The sequence below is a fragment of the Haemorhous mexicanus genome, chromosome 4, assembly GCF_027477595.1.
Source record: "Haemorhous mexicanus isolate bHaeMex1 chromosome 4, bHaeMex1.pri, whole genome shotgun sequence".
Classification (NCBI taxonomy): Eukaryota; Metazoa; Chordata; class Aves; order Passeriformes; family Fringillidae; genus Haemorhous; species Haemorhous mexicanus.
Window position 1 is genome coordinate 53,938,260 of NC_082344.1, and position 15,777 is coordinate 53,954,036.

Sequence of the window (15,777 nt, forward strand, 5' to 3'; positions counted from 1 at the left end):
ATTGCAGAAGTGGTTGAGATGTGAAGAGCAACAAGGAAACAGTATGCTTATTGTATTGTAGTTCTTCACGTCTCATGATTTAGAAAATGTTTCTCTTTGCTAGTATTCTGCTATTCAATATTTAAATATTTGTTAAAACCCCCTTTCTTCTGGTACAGTAGAATCAGTATTTTTAAACCTTGCAAAGATAAATATTTAATACCCCAGTGAATATAGCAGCACTTTAAGCAAGATTCATGAGCATCTAATGTGCCTGAAACAATTCTGCAATCTTAAGATTAGACCACCTTAATAATTGCTAAAAAACAAGGGGGTTTTGTATCTTGTGTAGCCCTGAAGAGCATTCTTGAGTATTGACCCCTCCTTTGTCTCCTCCTTCACCTTTTCCTTCAGGGCTCTTCAGAATTGAAAGTCAGCACTTTAGTGTGTTTGCAACAGAGCTGGGTCAGGAAGCAGCAGTGTGGGAAAATTTGCATGTTGATTCCCTTGTTTGCAAAGCAAAAAAAAGAAAAAAAAAAATCCACTAAAAGCTGGAGACATGAAAGGCTTTAAATTTTAACCTACACTCACTAAAGGGTTTTATGCAATTGCAGAGTGTATTTGCTGATACCTGAGATGGGATGCAGCCTTAATGACTTGTTGGAGTGGGTACCAGGGGTTCAGGAAGCAGGCTCTTCACCTGGGCTTCCTGCTTGGTGGAGTGAGCCTGGAGTGCATTGTGCAAACTGGAAGAAGGCTGAAGGAGAAGTTTTAAAGGGAGGGAGAAATTCATTAATCTTTTTATACATTGGTGAATTTTATTCCTTCCTTAGTTTGCCAAAGTTGACACATTATGCATGTTTAAAATACCTTGGTGTTCTGGGGTAGGGTCTTTTTGTTCCCAAAGGACACACCGACACCCCAGTGATGGTGTGTGAGCTTGATCAGCTCACTGACTTCTCAGCAGGTTTGAGAAGGTGGCAAGTGAAGACTCAGCAGTTGAGCTCTGAAGCTGATTTCTTTTCTGCATCTTAAGGAGGATTGGTAGCTGCAGCATGGGCCTCTGTTGCAGCTGCAGGGCTGTGTGCCTGTGTGGCAGTGTGCTGCTGGAGGCACAGGCTCCCAGCTGTCACAGCACTGCCTTCCTTCCTGCAGCTCCCAGGGTCACACTCTGCTCTCCCAAGGACCCTGCTGACAGCAAGGAAAGCTGTGTGGCACAAGGCAGCAGCACTCAGCCACCAGTGTTGGTCTGCTATTGCTGACCCTCTAGGGACCATCTGAAGCATTTGGTGTGTCTGCTCAACCACCAGCCTGTTGAGCCCATTGCTGTAGTTCAGAGTGAAACACCTGCAACCTTCTCTGGAAGAAGTCTTGGTCTCATAGACAAACTCCTGGTGACTTAGTGTGAGGGCTGTATTTCTCCCACCATAATGCCTGAGAGCAAATGAGCAGCTTTTGGTGTTTTTTCAGAATAAACACTTTTTATTCTTTACCTTAGTAGGTGTAGGGTAGAGATGGGGCCATTCCATTTCTTCCATTCTGTTTTGTTTGCAAAAAATACCATATGTGCAAAATAATGTTGCTTTGGATTGTTCGGCCAACTGAGTGCTCTGATTGGCCAAACATCTTTCTGCTAACAAATGTATAATTAGAGTGTTTTATTTTAAAGGTAATTTTGAATTTCTTCTAGAAAAACCCTGCTTTCCTTTTATGGTAGCTTGTCTTCTTCTTAGCTTTGAAATTGTTTGGTACTTTAGGTAAACTTACTATGAAAGTGATTGTTGTAATCCACAAAAAAGTGTAATTTTCTGGTTAAAAGCCAGACAGTGGCTATCTCACAGGAACATAATCCAGTAGTGTTTTCTTTCTTCTCAATTATAGCTCTAGATTTTAGCTAAAATTTCAATTCTACTCTATCTATAGTTGTGCTTTTTCCTTTATTGTTTTTGTATTTGTGTGTATCCTAATATTTAACTGCTCCCTTGTTTCCTTCTTTATGTTAACAAAATTACTTTCTTGGAAGGCATTGCTGTTACCTCCACAGACCCCTTTCATCGCAAGTCATGCATTCTTCTTTTTTCCTTTGAATGTTTTCACCTTGCCATTCACAAATTATGTTTTCATTTACTTATCTTTGAGTGTAAGCCCATCTACAAGGCCTTAATTTTTTTTTTCCCATTCTAGATGGAGACCTTTAACGTTAACTGCCTAGCTGCTGTTGTGTGACAGATGGTTTCTGATTTATTTCCAGTGCTTCGCTGTGCGCTCTCTGGGCTGGGTAGAAATGGCAGAAGAAGATCTGGCTCCTGGAAAGAGCAGTGTTGCTGTGAACAATTGCATCAGGCAACTCTCTTACTGTAAAAATGACATCAGAGACACTGTTGGCATTTGGGGAGAGGTAAGAACAGAGTGAAGTTCTCCTCCTCTTGGAACATCCCTCTCACATCATAAAACATCTCAAAGGAACAGTTCTATAGACAGCTACTTCCATGTTCTGTGTTTGGGATTTCACTCCCTCAGCCTGGCCCTGCCAAATATATAAAAGGGTTCAGGGAAAATGTTGTCTTTTTTGTTCCAAACTGCTCAGGACAGCAGATGCCCCAAAGAGCTCACTTTCATGTTACATCTGTGCTAGCACACACCTGTGCAGTGGCAGTGCTGGGGACACACTGGGCAAACTGTTGAAATGCAGTGTAAGTCTTCTTGACCAGAGGTGTGAAAGTGATGCTTTGTAACAACATTTTCAAAAGTTTCACAATGACAAAGGGCTTTAAGGAAACCCACCGTGGCAGGATTGTGGTTCTGAAATGTATGAGAAGATTGGAACTGATGGACAGATGGTTTATCTTACAATGATTATTTTATCAGTATTTCAGATAGAAATTAATTATATGTCATCAGTCTATCTGTTGGCTCCTCTCCAATAACTCTTGAATCTCTACACCAGTGTCATCCAGTTTTGAAGGATGCCAGATTCTCACACACTGAGGAAAAAGAGAGAGCCCAGCTTTCCTCTTCTGGTTTGCTGAAGGGTCAGTGTGCCTTCGCTGTCTGAACCACAGTTGCTCTCTGCTTCTTTCTGAGTAAGCTCAGAAAGAGAGGATAACTGTGGGACCTCAGGGGAAATTGAAGGGAGCTCTAGGTTTTGTGATGTAGAAAATACTGTCAGGTGTTCATCTGAACCAGGTGTGCTGGGGACAGATGAGGAAGTGGAAGATGTTGGGGGGTCAGTAAGTGTAACAAGAAGGGAAAAGGTTGGACATATAGAGGACATAGGAGACAAAGCCACACGAAAACATCTTTGTTATTTGATTGTTCATGGAACAGCTTAAACTTCTGCCAAATCTCATTTTCTACCTCTCTTCTGACATATTTTCAGAAGAGTTACACTAATGTGGATTGGCCACATGGGAGCTGAATACAATACTGACAAAAGAGTAAATGTTGTTGCTTCTAAGAGAAGAGATTTCTTTTCTAAGAGAAATGGCACTGCCAAACAAACAAAAAAAATAGAAATCAAAAGAAAGTCTTGTCTACATTTCAGGAAAAATAGCATTCACTCTCCCAAGTTATTGTTGCAGTTTATGGCTCCATTTCACCATCCTATGACCCCAGCAATGCCAAGATGCTGTGGGGGAGCAACTGAGAGAAAGTGCCCTTAAAAATTAAAATTATGTGTAAAGGAGCACATATATAGTGTTCTATTCATTTAAAATAATTGTATATATAAATGAACAAGACAATATTGTTTTCCTTTCTTTCTTACACCTGGGAACAGTTTTCTTTAGATAAAATAGCTAGACCAACAATTAGAGATGTGTCAGTCACGGGTTTTGGACTTACTGCTGACCCCAGGATAGAAAAAGCCTCAGTATCTTTACATGTGTGTAATCTCATCCATATTTCAGATAGCAGCACTTTGATCCCCTTGAAATATATTGTTTACTTTGAACCCTCATGATTTGTTTTAAGAGTTAATGTTCACATTTTTTCTATTTCTCTCTGTCAATCCCCTTATTCTTTGTTGGAAATCCTTGCAGGTTTTCAAGCTAAGCTGGTAAAAAGTTTTGGTCCTCTTGAATGGATGTTAAAATTAAGAGTGCTATTCATTTAAAGAAAAAAAAAAATCAGCCTGACAAAACAATAGAGGCACTGTCCTTGAATAGGTGGCTCCTGAAGTAAATTGTCTTCCTGATTTTAAAAGAGTTCATTACATCCAACCACATTTTCCTGCCTGCAATGTAAGGCTTCAAGAGTGATTAGAAGAGGCATGTCTTAGAAAGGAACCTGAAAAAATTATTCTCCATCGCTGATGCATCAAATGGAGCAATTACAGCAGGAATCTGTTATGGACCTAAATGACTGCATGTAAGAATTTTTAAGATTGCTTAAAGATTTACTTTAGCTAGAATATAATGAAAGTGAAATTGGGGTTAGGACTAGCCCCAAGTTTTCATGATTTAAAAAACTGCAAAACAAACCACCAAACCTCCCACACCACGGGTAAAATCCTGACCCTGCAGAAGCTTTGTTAGTGGCTTTATTGTGGGATTTCATGCCCTTTGATCCAAAAGAAATTGCCTATAAATTTTGAACTTCTACTGTTCTGTAAAATCTAAACAGAAAAACACTGTTTATCTGCTTGTATGGCTCTTTTGCCATGAATTACATTTCTGTACATCACAATTTCACTTACATGAAAAAGATATCTTCTTGCCATTGAGCTGTGGACTGTAGCCTGTAACACTTCCAGAAAAACTGCTGGGATTGAGCCTCTCTGTCCTTTATTCACTTTCCCTCCATGGCTCTTCCCTACCTCAAACCAAGAGATCTCTGCAGCTCTTCAGCAGTCTGAGACATTAAAGCCTATGTTCAAGCTCCTAGCCTGTCTAAATAATTTCTTTTTGACCTATGCAGTGCTTTCATCTCTAAAATAGCTTTTGTATAATAAGGCAACAAAATTTAGCAAAATATATTGCTTCTGGCTGCAGACAAGTGATCCCTTGAGCATTGCAAGGATCATTTCCTGTGACTTATGTTGCTTATCTGCCCATTCTCCAATTTTTTTCCAGCTAATTTGGATTCTGTTTTGTTTCTCTAATCCCAGTGTATTTTGCATGAATAACATATTTTTCCTTCTTGTAATAATTTCCTTCTGGAACAAATATATAAGTATAAAATGTGTCCAAAAAGCGATCTTTGTGACACTTGGTATCATTCTTAACAAAATTTGTTTACTGCTTCTGACCTCCAAGCAAATTTCTCCCTTATTTTCTTTGTGGTGTTTCTTTTTCTGTCTGCCACTAACATCTCAGTGCTGCTGGTTTACTCCAATTTTTTTTTTTGCATGACTATCACAGCTACATCTGTTCTGCTTCTCTAGGAGCAGCCTATATATCCAGCCTTGCATCTCAGCCACAGATGTGCTTTTTCCATCAGGCAAAAAATGCTTGTGTTGGCTTTGCTCATACCAGGTGTCACCTGTGTCTCCCACATCCCTCTTGGTACTTGCAGTGCCAGCTCTGTGTCACAGCTTCCCTTGGAATACCTGTTTGGAGATTTGGGGTTGGGAGAGGAGATGGGCAGTGCCTGCCCCTTGCTGCCTTGCCTACAAACAGTGGCAGAAAGCCCTCACAGAGTGACATGAATGTATTTCTTACACAGACACAAAAATAGACATCATAAAGACATGAGCCACTGTAACCAAGTGGGAAAAGGGTTTCTGTGCCACTGAGGCGAAGAAAAAGGTCAGTTTGGAAACATTAGTCAGTAGGGATTCAGACCCTTTCCATTCTTTCTGTTCATGTGTAGAAGCTGGAACCAAGGAGAGGAAACAAATCACTCTGTATTTAGCTGATAGCTTCCACCTTCTGATCAGGAGCTTGTCTTACTGCTCAGCAATAGGTCCAGGATCATTTCTGTGGGAGCTCATGGTCTGAAGAGTATGTGTACAGCCTCCAAGAAGAGGGATATTACATGTGCTAGAGGAGGCAGCAGACCTATTACAAATGCTGTCAAGAGGAGGAAGATAAGCATTTGTGAATTAGCATCAAAAGGAGAATTTTCTCTAAGTTTGTTTCCTGCAAGAGAAAAAAGCATTATCCTTGTTCTTACATGCCAGAAGAACAGGGGAGGAGTCCTGGCTCCAAGATTCTGCAGTCACTAGCAGAATTCACATTCAGGTTTTCCCCTTTCATCTTTCCTCAAGGAGTAAATCCTTTGACATGTACAAATTGCTGTCTTTCCCATAATCCATTGGTTAAATTTTATGGAAACAAAACACTTTGAAGGTAGGAACTCTGCCTCAAAAGTACAGGTTTTGATATAAGCTTTCACTATGAGTACAGACTATGATTTCTCATATATTTGGAAGAATTTACTGAAAAACAGATTAACACATAGCTTGTTGAATAACTCAGTAGTTTCGGTGTGAACGAGTTGTATTTAAAAGACATCAAAGCTTTTTGTGATTGGGATTGTTTAAAAATACAGTAGCAAGATAACATCTTAGATCTTTTTCACTCCAGAAGCATATGAAATTTTTTCATTTGCTCTTGGAACAACCCAAAAGTTTGAGTCAAGATGAAGCTAGTCTGAACAGCACAGACATAACACCTTGAGCCCAGCCAGTTTGAGAGGGTGATGCACTGTGTAACTGTACTTTGTCTGGAACTGCAGGGCAAAGACATGTACCTCATCCTGGAGAATGACATGCTGAACCTGATTGATCCCATGGACCGCACGGTCCTGCACGCGCAGCCCATCGTGAGCATCAGAGTCTGGGGCGTGGGCCGTGACAACGGTCGGTGAGTGTTCACTCTGCTTGTCTGCCTTGCTGCTCTTGCAGTCTGCTAGTGCATAGTGCACTTTACTCTGTCTCAGGGCCTCTGAGAAGGTGGGTTAATTATTCTTTCTGTTGCTGGTGTTACTTTTTAAACTCTCTGCTTTTCGTAGTGTATTGCTGTTTTGTTAAACCCGCATTGAACAAGCCTTTCAGATTAACTCAGGTGCATAAAACTGCATGTGTAACATTGATTTGTTTCAGATCTATGTAGTACTTTTGGTATAAAAGCATTTTTTCAAATATGCCTTGTAGTATGTTTCTCCTGCCTGTGTGAAAGCATGTCTTCCTGCTGGTCCAAGTAAATGTACTACCAATGCTCTGACTGTGTGTGTTTATACTTTCTTGAGGTATTTAATATGATGGAGAAAAAAGCTGGATTGAGTGAAAAGGAATGGGTTTAGCCATTGCTATTACTTCTAGTTCTTGATGTAAGAAAATCCCCAAGGATGCTGCAGAAAACTGAGATTTGTCCCTGAAATGTCCTGCCTGTGAGCTGAAGTTGTTCCTTGTGTATTCTAAACCATACACCACGAGTGTGTGCTAAAGGCCTTTCTGCCCTAGAAGCAATCTTTCCTTAGGTTTCCTTCTTGCCTGATCTCTTGGTAGCATTCTTGTTTGTCATGTAATACTGCTGTGGAAACAGGGTTGTGAAAGTGACTTATTTGGAGCAGGACAGTGAGCTGCCTCCCAGTCTGATTGGGCATTTTGATGTAGTGAAAACATTGCCATTCACATCAAGAAAGTCCAGGATCTTAGCACAGTACCCATCCTGACACAAGGATGGTAAGGACTGAGTAACACTAGCAAGCTCCTGCTTTTTGTGTCCATTTTTGACAATGGTCAGGTAAGTCCTGCATGACCAATACTGACAAGGGAAGTGTTGCTGATGTCATTTATCTGAAAGGCTTTTGACACAGTCTCCCACTACATTCTTCTTTCTAAATTGGAGAGAGATGGATTTGATGAGTGGACTGTTGGATGGGTATGAAAGTGGTTGGATGGTTGCAGCCAGAGGTTACTGGTCAATGGCTCAGAGTCCCAGTGGACACCAGTGATAAGTGGTGCCCTTCAGGGATCTGCACTGGGGCCAGTGTCACTTAATATCTTCATTAATGACACAGATGAAGGGATCAAATACACCCTCAGCAAATTTGCTGATGACACCAAGCCGAGTGGTGCAGATGACACTCCTGAAAGACAGAATGCCATCCAAAGGGACCTGGACAGGCTTGAAAAGTGGGGACTTGGGAATCTCATGAGGTTTAACAAGGGTGCTGCATCTGGGTCAGGACAACCCCCAGTATCAACAGGGGCTGGGGGCTGGGGGATGAACAGATCCAGAGCAGCCCTGCCAGGGAGGATTTGGTGATGCTGGTGGGTGAGAGGCTGGACATGACCCTGCCATGAGCACTCACAGCCCAGGAGCCAAAGGTGTCCTGGGCTGCATCCAGAGCCCCGTGGGCAGCAGGGGAGGGAGGGCATTCTGCCCCTCTGCTCTGCTCTGGTGAGAGCCCACCTGCAGTGCTGCAGCCAGCTCTGGGGGCCCAGCACAGGAAGAACATGGAGCTGTTAGAGGAGGGCCACCAAGCTGATGAGAGAGATGGAGCACCTCTCCTATGAGAAAAGGCTGGGAGACGTGCGATTGTTCAGCCTGGAAAAGAAAAGGCTTCAAGGTGACCTTATTGTGACCTTTCAGTACCTGAAAGGGAGCTTACAGGAAAGAGGGGGTGAGACAATTCACAAGAGCATGTAGTGACAGGTCAGGGGAGAATGGTGTCAGACTGAAAAAGATTTAGATTATACCTCAGGAAGAAATTCTTTCCTGTGAGGGTGGTGAGGCACTGACACAGGTTACCCAGAGAAGCTGTGGGTGCCCCATCCCTGGAAAGGTTCAAGGCCAGGCTGGATGGAGCTCTAAGCAACCTGGTCTAGTGAAAAGTGTCCCTGCCTAAGGCAGGGGAGTTGGAGCTAGATGATCTTTGAGGTTCCTTCCAACCCAAGCCCTTCTGCGATTGTCGAGATATTTGCAATAGTTGGGGTTTAAGGTTTTTTGTCTCTAACTTTTGATAGGAAATGTAATTTCAAACATGAAAAATCTTTCTCAGTACAAGATTTTCTGAAACATGTTTTATCTGTCTCAAAGATTCTGATTACCAATGGCTAAATTTCTGAAAGGGAAGATGATTAATTTCGTAGGTGACTAAAGGTTTCTAATTTTTTTACTCTTATAAATGACTGATAGTCAGTTGGGCATGGGTTAACTGGTTTTCACTTCCATTGGGACAGATTTTTGAGAGATCTAAAAGGGGCAAATCCAGTTTGAAATGCTGGGAAGTATAAAGGTTTTAACTCCTAATGAATAAACCATTGGAGTTCTTTGTTTGCATTAGAAAATGGGTGCATTACACATTTCCTTCAAGTCAGTTTTTGTAGTACCTTGCTTCGGTCAGGAAATAAATAGAGCATTTTAAGGGGCACCTAAATGTGATGCAGCTTTACAAAGTAAAAGATGCCAGCTTTGATCTTCATTATTTTTTTTAAACTATTTACAGTTATTTTCCCAAATACTTACACTCTTTTGTGAAATAAAATCATTCCATCGTGTTCTTTATAAAAGAAGATAATTTATCATATTTCTTCAAGCTGGGTACCTGCTTTTCCTAAAGACAGAACTGCTCATGGAAATTTTTAGGAAACATTTAAGAGAAATGTACCTTTTGCAATCATGTGGCATCAATGACATTGTGTGCTTTTGGTGAAATGTGTCTGGGGGTGGGAGGCAATAGCAGACTCTCCTAGATGAGCATAAGCCCCATCAATAGGGCAGGAGCTGGGAAAGGCTGTGTGTGCACAGGTCACCCTCTCTGATCTGACCTGCTGTGGTGCCCCACAGCATACACCAAAAGCTATGTGCAAGGAACAGGAAATCTCTGATCCCACTCCTGCCCTTCTTCATGCCATAGCTGGGGGCCAAAGATGAATTCCACTTCTAAGACTCCTGCAGAAACTCATGTCTCTATTAAGAAAAAATGTTTAGATATGGAATATGTGGAAGAAGTACAGGTCCAATTTTAAAAATACAATCAACAAGAACCCCTTAATCCCCAGCTCTTTCTTTTTTTCCTAAAAGGTAGCTACTTTCTCAACTGTTTTCCTCAAAGAAAGTTTTATACATGATGCTGACAATACAGAGAAACTGGCAGAGGAAATAAACTAATTTTTTCTCATGTTTCTACTGTCAGGAGTGGGAGTAGGCCTTTCTGTCTTCAAAGTGCACATTTCTTGTTTCCAGAGAGCATGACATTTCTTGACCAATTGCTCTAAGGAACAGCAAGAAATAGTTTATTGAATTTTAATATATACTGTGTTTAGGTATTAAACACCAGCTTTAATATTTCATTTGCTGGCACACTAATGTTCTTAGCCACTTTTATTGGAATTTGGGATTTTTTCATCACAAGAAATTTTATTTGAGAACTTTCCTAATTATAGCCATTTGTAAGAATTTTGATAGGCGCTTTTACAGAAATTTTGTGTCCAGAATGACTTTCAGGACTGGAGCCCCCTCCTTTTTTTTGAAATTTAATTTGATTAATATTTTATTGATAAATAAGATTGTAGGAAAAGCAGTGTAGCTATTAAGGTTGTAAGTAAATTTAGACTGCATGTGATGTTAAATAACAGAAGATCAAAATGACAAGCAGAAAGAACAAACTTGTGAGTGCATCATCAGATGTACAATATGTTTGGGCTGTAGAGATGTTCAGTGTAGCAATAAAAGATGTAGCATTTCCTGAAGAAGCACTAACACACAAGAAAAAACATTTTGAGACAAAACTAAAGGAGAACACAAGCTGAGAAAACCATATTGTTGAGCTGGAAACTGCACTGCAACTCTTTTCATGTATGCATTAGCCCACCGTGCTTGCATTCATCCTGGTAAAATCACCTGTTGCTACTGAGGTGAGAAATACCAAAGGCATTCACTGACTGCAAAAACAGCTTTCCCTGATCATGGGTTTGCCACCACCAGAAAAAAAAGCTAGGGATCACATTGCTGCTTAGGTGGATTAAGTGTTCATGAAGTTGATGAAATCCCAGTTTGTGATGGGAAATTCTTCCAGAAGTTGTTGCACATGTATTTCATTAGTTAGTTATACCTTCTAGTCCAAGAATCTGTATAATAAAACATATTGGGTTTGTTGTGGAAGGTGGTATTTAAATTTTAAATTACTGTAGAAATGTATATTTCCCTGTATTTTGATCTATTTGAACCCCAAAATGGTCTGCAGGCCCTCCTTTTAACTCTTTTGCTTGTACTAATTTATTTGTGTAGTTTCTGCTTTGGAAGATGAAGAGATTTTCTAATGACACATGAGCAGATGATTTTCTAAGCTCTGCCATAATGAAAGATTGATGAAACACAGAGATCTGCTGATGAAAGTTTAATCTGAGGATGTGGCTGCTATCTCACCTCAGGCAGAAGTGTTTTCCAGGAGACTGTAATCACTCTCTCCATAGGTTACCCTATTATCCTGACCTTTGGAGTTTCTTATTTAACAATCTGGGGTAGCAAAGGCTTCCTCATTCGGTTAACTTGGGCTGTGTGGTGATTTTGTGTTTCACCCCTTGTTTTCAATTGATCAGTCAGTAAAATATGTTTGATTTTAAAAAGCCCGGAGGGCCTTCATAAAACCATGAACAAAAGCAGATTCCCAAAAATTGGTTGGTATGCATGTATGTGTACACAGAGCTCCCATATTTGATATGTATATATGGGCATTAAAAGAAAATAAATGTCCTGTATACAGGCCAAGTCCTTTGGCAGGCTTGGTGATACCTTGTGATTTTTAAAAGTCAAAAACCACTGTCCTTTTTACAGTCTCCCTCTCCTGCTGTTCTAAAAAGGCATGATGATTCATTTAGTATTATTTCTAAATAAGAACGCTCCTTGCAGTTGCATAAATAGTTTGATTTCAAGGTCACTAAGGTCATTGTCACATGGAGTTGTCACAGATGTATCAGTGAATAATTGTCAGTGCTGTGTTTGCTTCTTAGCAAGCCATGCATGCCATGTTTTTCTCCTCATCATTAAAGGTGTGTTTACAGCCTCAGGATCCACTGAGGCTGTAAAAAGGCTGTTCTTCCCACTTCTGAGCTGCACAACTGTACATTAATCATTCCTCAGGTTGGGGTTTGTCTCTCCTCCTGGACTGCTGGTGCATGCTCTTTGCTTTCTGAGCAGCTCACTAACAAGGAAGAGAGAAAAGGCAATGGCTCATCAGTTTAGTAAATGAGATTCCGTTAGCACGTTTCCCTGAATCCTCCTTTATCTTCATCGCTCTTCCACCAGTCCAAAGCCCACCTCAAGTTTTGAAAAATCTAAAGGACTTCAACTGCCTGACAGATCACAGTTTCTTCTCTCCTGGTGACTTCATACAACAGCAGTGTATGCAGCTGGAATAGTCTGTGGTCAGCTGGCAAGGAGGGCTGCTGGTGAATTCAGGAGACATCTTTGATGGGTCTGAATATGGAACTGGCTGGGGTGGGCACCTGGTGTGTTGGACAGAGCACACAGCATGTGTCAGTTCATCCACTAGCTTTGTCACCACACAGAGCAGGCTTGTTTTCAATGTATGGTTTGTGAGTTTTCCTGACAGGCAGAGGAGGGAGCCTGGTTGCTTTTGGTTCTTAAGCGATGGGAGAAGCACATTAGTTGATATTAAAGTTTTCTGACCACAGACACTCTGACTGGACAATGTGAATGTATTGTGCTCCTTCCTCTGCCCCATTTTATCAGGTGGGGATGTCCATTGCCCTGCTTCTCTGAACTGCTGCTGTTTTTCTGCTGCCTAGACATGGGCATAAAATGAAGCTGAGATTCAGAAAGGGGAGAAAGGCAGACAGGGCCTTGAAGAAAGCAGAACAATGGATGCACACATGATGAGGCTCAAGCTGCCTCAGAAGGGGAGAGCAGGCAACTGAATGAATAGATGCCCCAGGTCAGATAGGCATAATCCTCTAAGGCTGAAAGAGAAGAGAGTCCTGACAACAATATGAATTATCTGAGCTCTGTTATCTCAGGAGCTGTTAGGACAAGAGAAAACTTTTGGGGTGATATAAGAGAAAAATGGGACAAATCTGTGTCAAATGGGAACAATATGATGTAAAGTTATGGCTCAAATTCCTCAGAATATGGGGAATTAAAAATAGTATGCTGTCTTGCTTTTTCCATGGTTAACAAAAATGTCTGGGTTTCAGAGGTGTTTAACACCTGTGCTGTCCACTGACTTCAGCAGGATCTCTGCACATTCAGTGTCTTTGGAAATCAAGTGTCTAAATTCAGATTTAGTGGCTTCTAGATGTATCACTCAGGAAGGTGTTTAAGTTTTTTTGGATTGCCTTCCCTCTGAGGTGATGATTGAATGTGCTCTGAGTCTTTCTTCAGTTCTATGAGAGAAGCTTATCAAACTGCACAAGATAATGAATAACAAACTTTCTTTTCAGCATTAGCAACATGGTCGACAAAAGCAGAAAATAAATTAAAACTGAAATGGTGTTTGCACCTGCTCTTCTGAAAAGATAACACCTCTCAAAGAATGTGTAATTTCAGCTGAGCTCTTCAATCTCTGAAACACCATTAATCAATATTGCCTATTCCCTTTGGTCCCTGTAACCTTGGAATAAGGACAAAACATACTGTAAGGAATCACATAAAGAGGGCATAGGTGAAGGATTACACTGGAGAAAAGGGATTTTACTGGCTTTTCTGACCTCTCTTCTTAGCTGGGTTTTTACAGTTATCTTTTGCTTTTACTTCTTCCCTAAGCCAGCTGCATTTGAAGATCCTTTTCTGTGTGTTTTGGTTGCATTTTCCCTTCTCACTAAGAAATAGTTTAGGTAGTTATTTATGCAAAATTTCTGATTTATATTCCATAAGTTCTGGCATTATTGTTTGGAGGTGCAGTGTGTTCTAGGAGGGAATAATGAAACAATACAGCTGTGAAAGGGAGAATCCAGTCAAGCTTACAGAATTGATGTGTTTTAAAGCAAACATGGTCAAGTGGGTGCAAAAAGCTGCATGTGTGTATTTACACTTTGATTCATTAAACTGGTTTATTTGGGATTTAACATGAAAAACACAGTAGACTGAAGATGCATTGAAATAGGCTGGTATTAACTTCAAATATTATATAATTTGAAACACCTGTAGTTTTGCACCAATGATTTTCTGTTGCTGGTGGCTTCAACTGGGGCAGCGTCCTTCTATCCTTTCTGAGTAATCTCACTAATGACATGAAAAAATATTACATAGAAACACAGAAACAATTTGGTTGGAAAAGACCTTTGAGATGATTGAGTCCAACCTTAGAGCAATCACCACCCTGTCAACTGGACTGTGGCACCAAGTGCCACGTCCTGTCTTGAACACCTCCAGAGATGGTTACCCCACCACCTCCCTGGGCAGTCCATCCCAATATCTAGTCACTCCTTCTGGGAACAAATTCCTCCTGATGTCCAACCTGAACCTTTTTAAATAGCACTTGAAATTATTCAACAGTTCAAGTTTCAGTTAAGACAAATGATACATCTAGAGGTGGACTACAAATAAGCACTGCGATACAGTCAGGTTGTCTCAGTTAATGACATGGCATATTGACTGAGTCCCTGGCTTAAAGCCTTTATACAAATTTGTGCTAGAAAATCTCCACCCATTCCCTGTTATTTCAGCTATTAAACTCAAACACTTCAGGATACAGAGAGAGTAATGCATGAATTTAAGCAGCTATCCCCAGAGGGCCCTTGAGAACAGCTGAGCTACCTGTGAAAGTGTCTGTGGCTCAGGAGAGCTACTGACTGCCATTTTGGGGTAGAAATCTGATGAGTTCTTCTACTATTCTTTTCTCTGTATGTTAATTAAGCAGATGCTGTGTCCAGGCTGGATTTCTGTAACTGCTGCTTCAACTCCATGGTAAAACAGTGATGCAAGTGATGCAAAAAGCAGCTGCTGTCCAGCTCTGTACCTGTCACCAGAAAACATCCATCTTCCTCCCAGACTCTCTACAACCCTCCTAGATTTCAACACCCTCTTAGAAGCTTTGATCTTGCCTCACAGTCAAAGATGATTTAAACTTACCTTATTTACTCTGTGTGGTCATTACTTGGGTGCATACTCCTTCTGTTGATTTCCCTCCAAGGAGGCTGTGCAATCAAAAAATACCAACTTCCTTCCCAAACCAGCTGGAGTCAATTGAAGGTGCCTCCCTTTCATTCACCCCCTTTATCTTCAGCAGTGCTGAAGTTACTCTTAATTACACATCTCTCAGGGGGACTGAGGGACAGGGATAGGGACTGTGTATAGAGGGAGCCCCCTATGGAATAAATGGCTGCCAAATAATTAAATAACACTTCTTATAACAAAACAAAAAAGACTCAGTAGCAGCTTTTTTGTATTCTTTCGTTCTCATCTCAGGACCTTTTCTAGTCTGAGGTCTCTGTAGCAGATGAGAGAAAACCAAATTAGTCAGTCCGCTAGTGATTTCACTTTGTTAGTCTACTGGATATTGAACCTGTTCAGTTAGTACAAAGGTGGACATATAAAAACCTTCTGAGGAGAAAAGCCAAAGAAAACATAGGCCATTGAAGAAAAGAGCAATGTTTTACAAAAGATTGTGCCAAAAATACTTACTAACACCTTGCTGGCTAAAAGTTCATAAAGCTATCTGCAGCCTTGCCTGTAGTATGTTTGTATGAGCAGTAAAACTCTTTTCTGTTGGGTAGTTGAAACACACTTTCCTGTGTGTTCTGTTGAAAATGTCAGCCTTTTGCAAGACATGTAATTACTTTGTTTATTGTTTTCTATTGCAAGCAAAACTTTGACTTTATAAAAATTGCTACTGTGCAAATAATTTCAGAAAAAATAATTGAGAGGAAAAAATGTTTGTGCGGCAGAA

At 40.7% G+C, this 15,777-nt stretch overlaps 1 protein-coding gene across 11 annotated transcripts in view; it reads left to right on the plus strand.

The window, feature by feature from the left end:
- Positions 1–15,777, plus strand: part of APBB2 (amyloid beta precursor protein binding family B member 2) — a 161,419-nt gene that overhangs the window by 114,142 nt on the left and 31,500 nt on the right. For all 11 annotated transcript variants that reach the window (XM_059844935.1, XM_059844938.1, XM_059844936.1 and 8 more), the window contains 2 exons: positions 2,231–2,377; positions 6,658–6,785. In XM_059844935.1, coding sequence (XP_059700918.1) covers positions 2,231–2,377; positions 6,658–6,785 — 275 coding nt within the window. The remainder of the gene's footprint in view (positions 1–2,230; positions 2,378–6,657; positions 6,786–15,777) is intronic.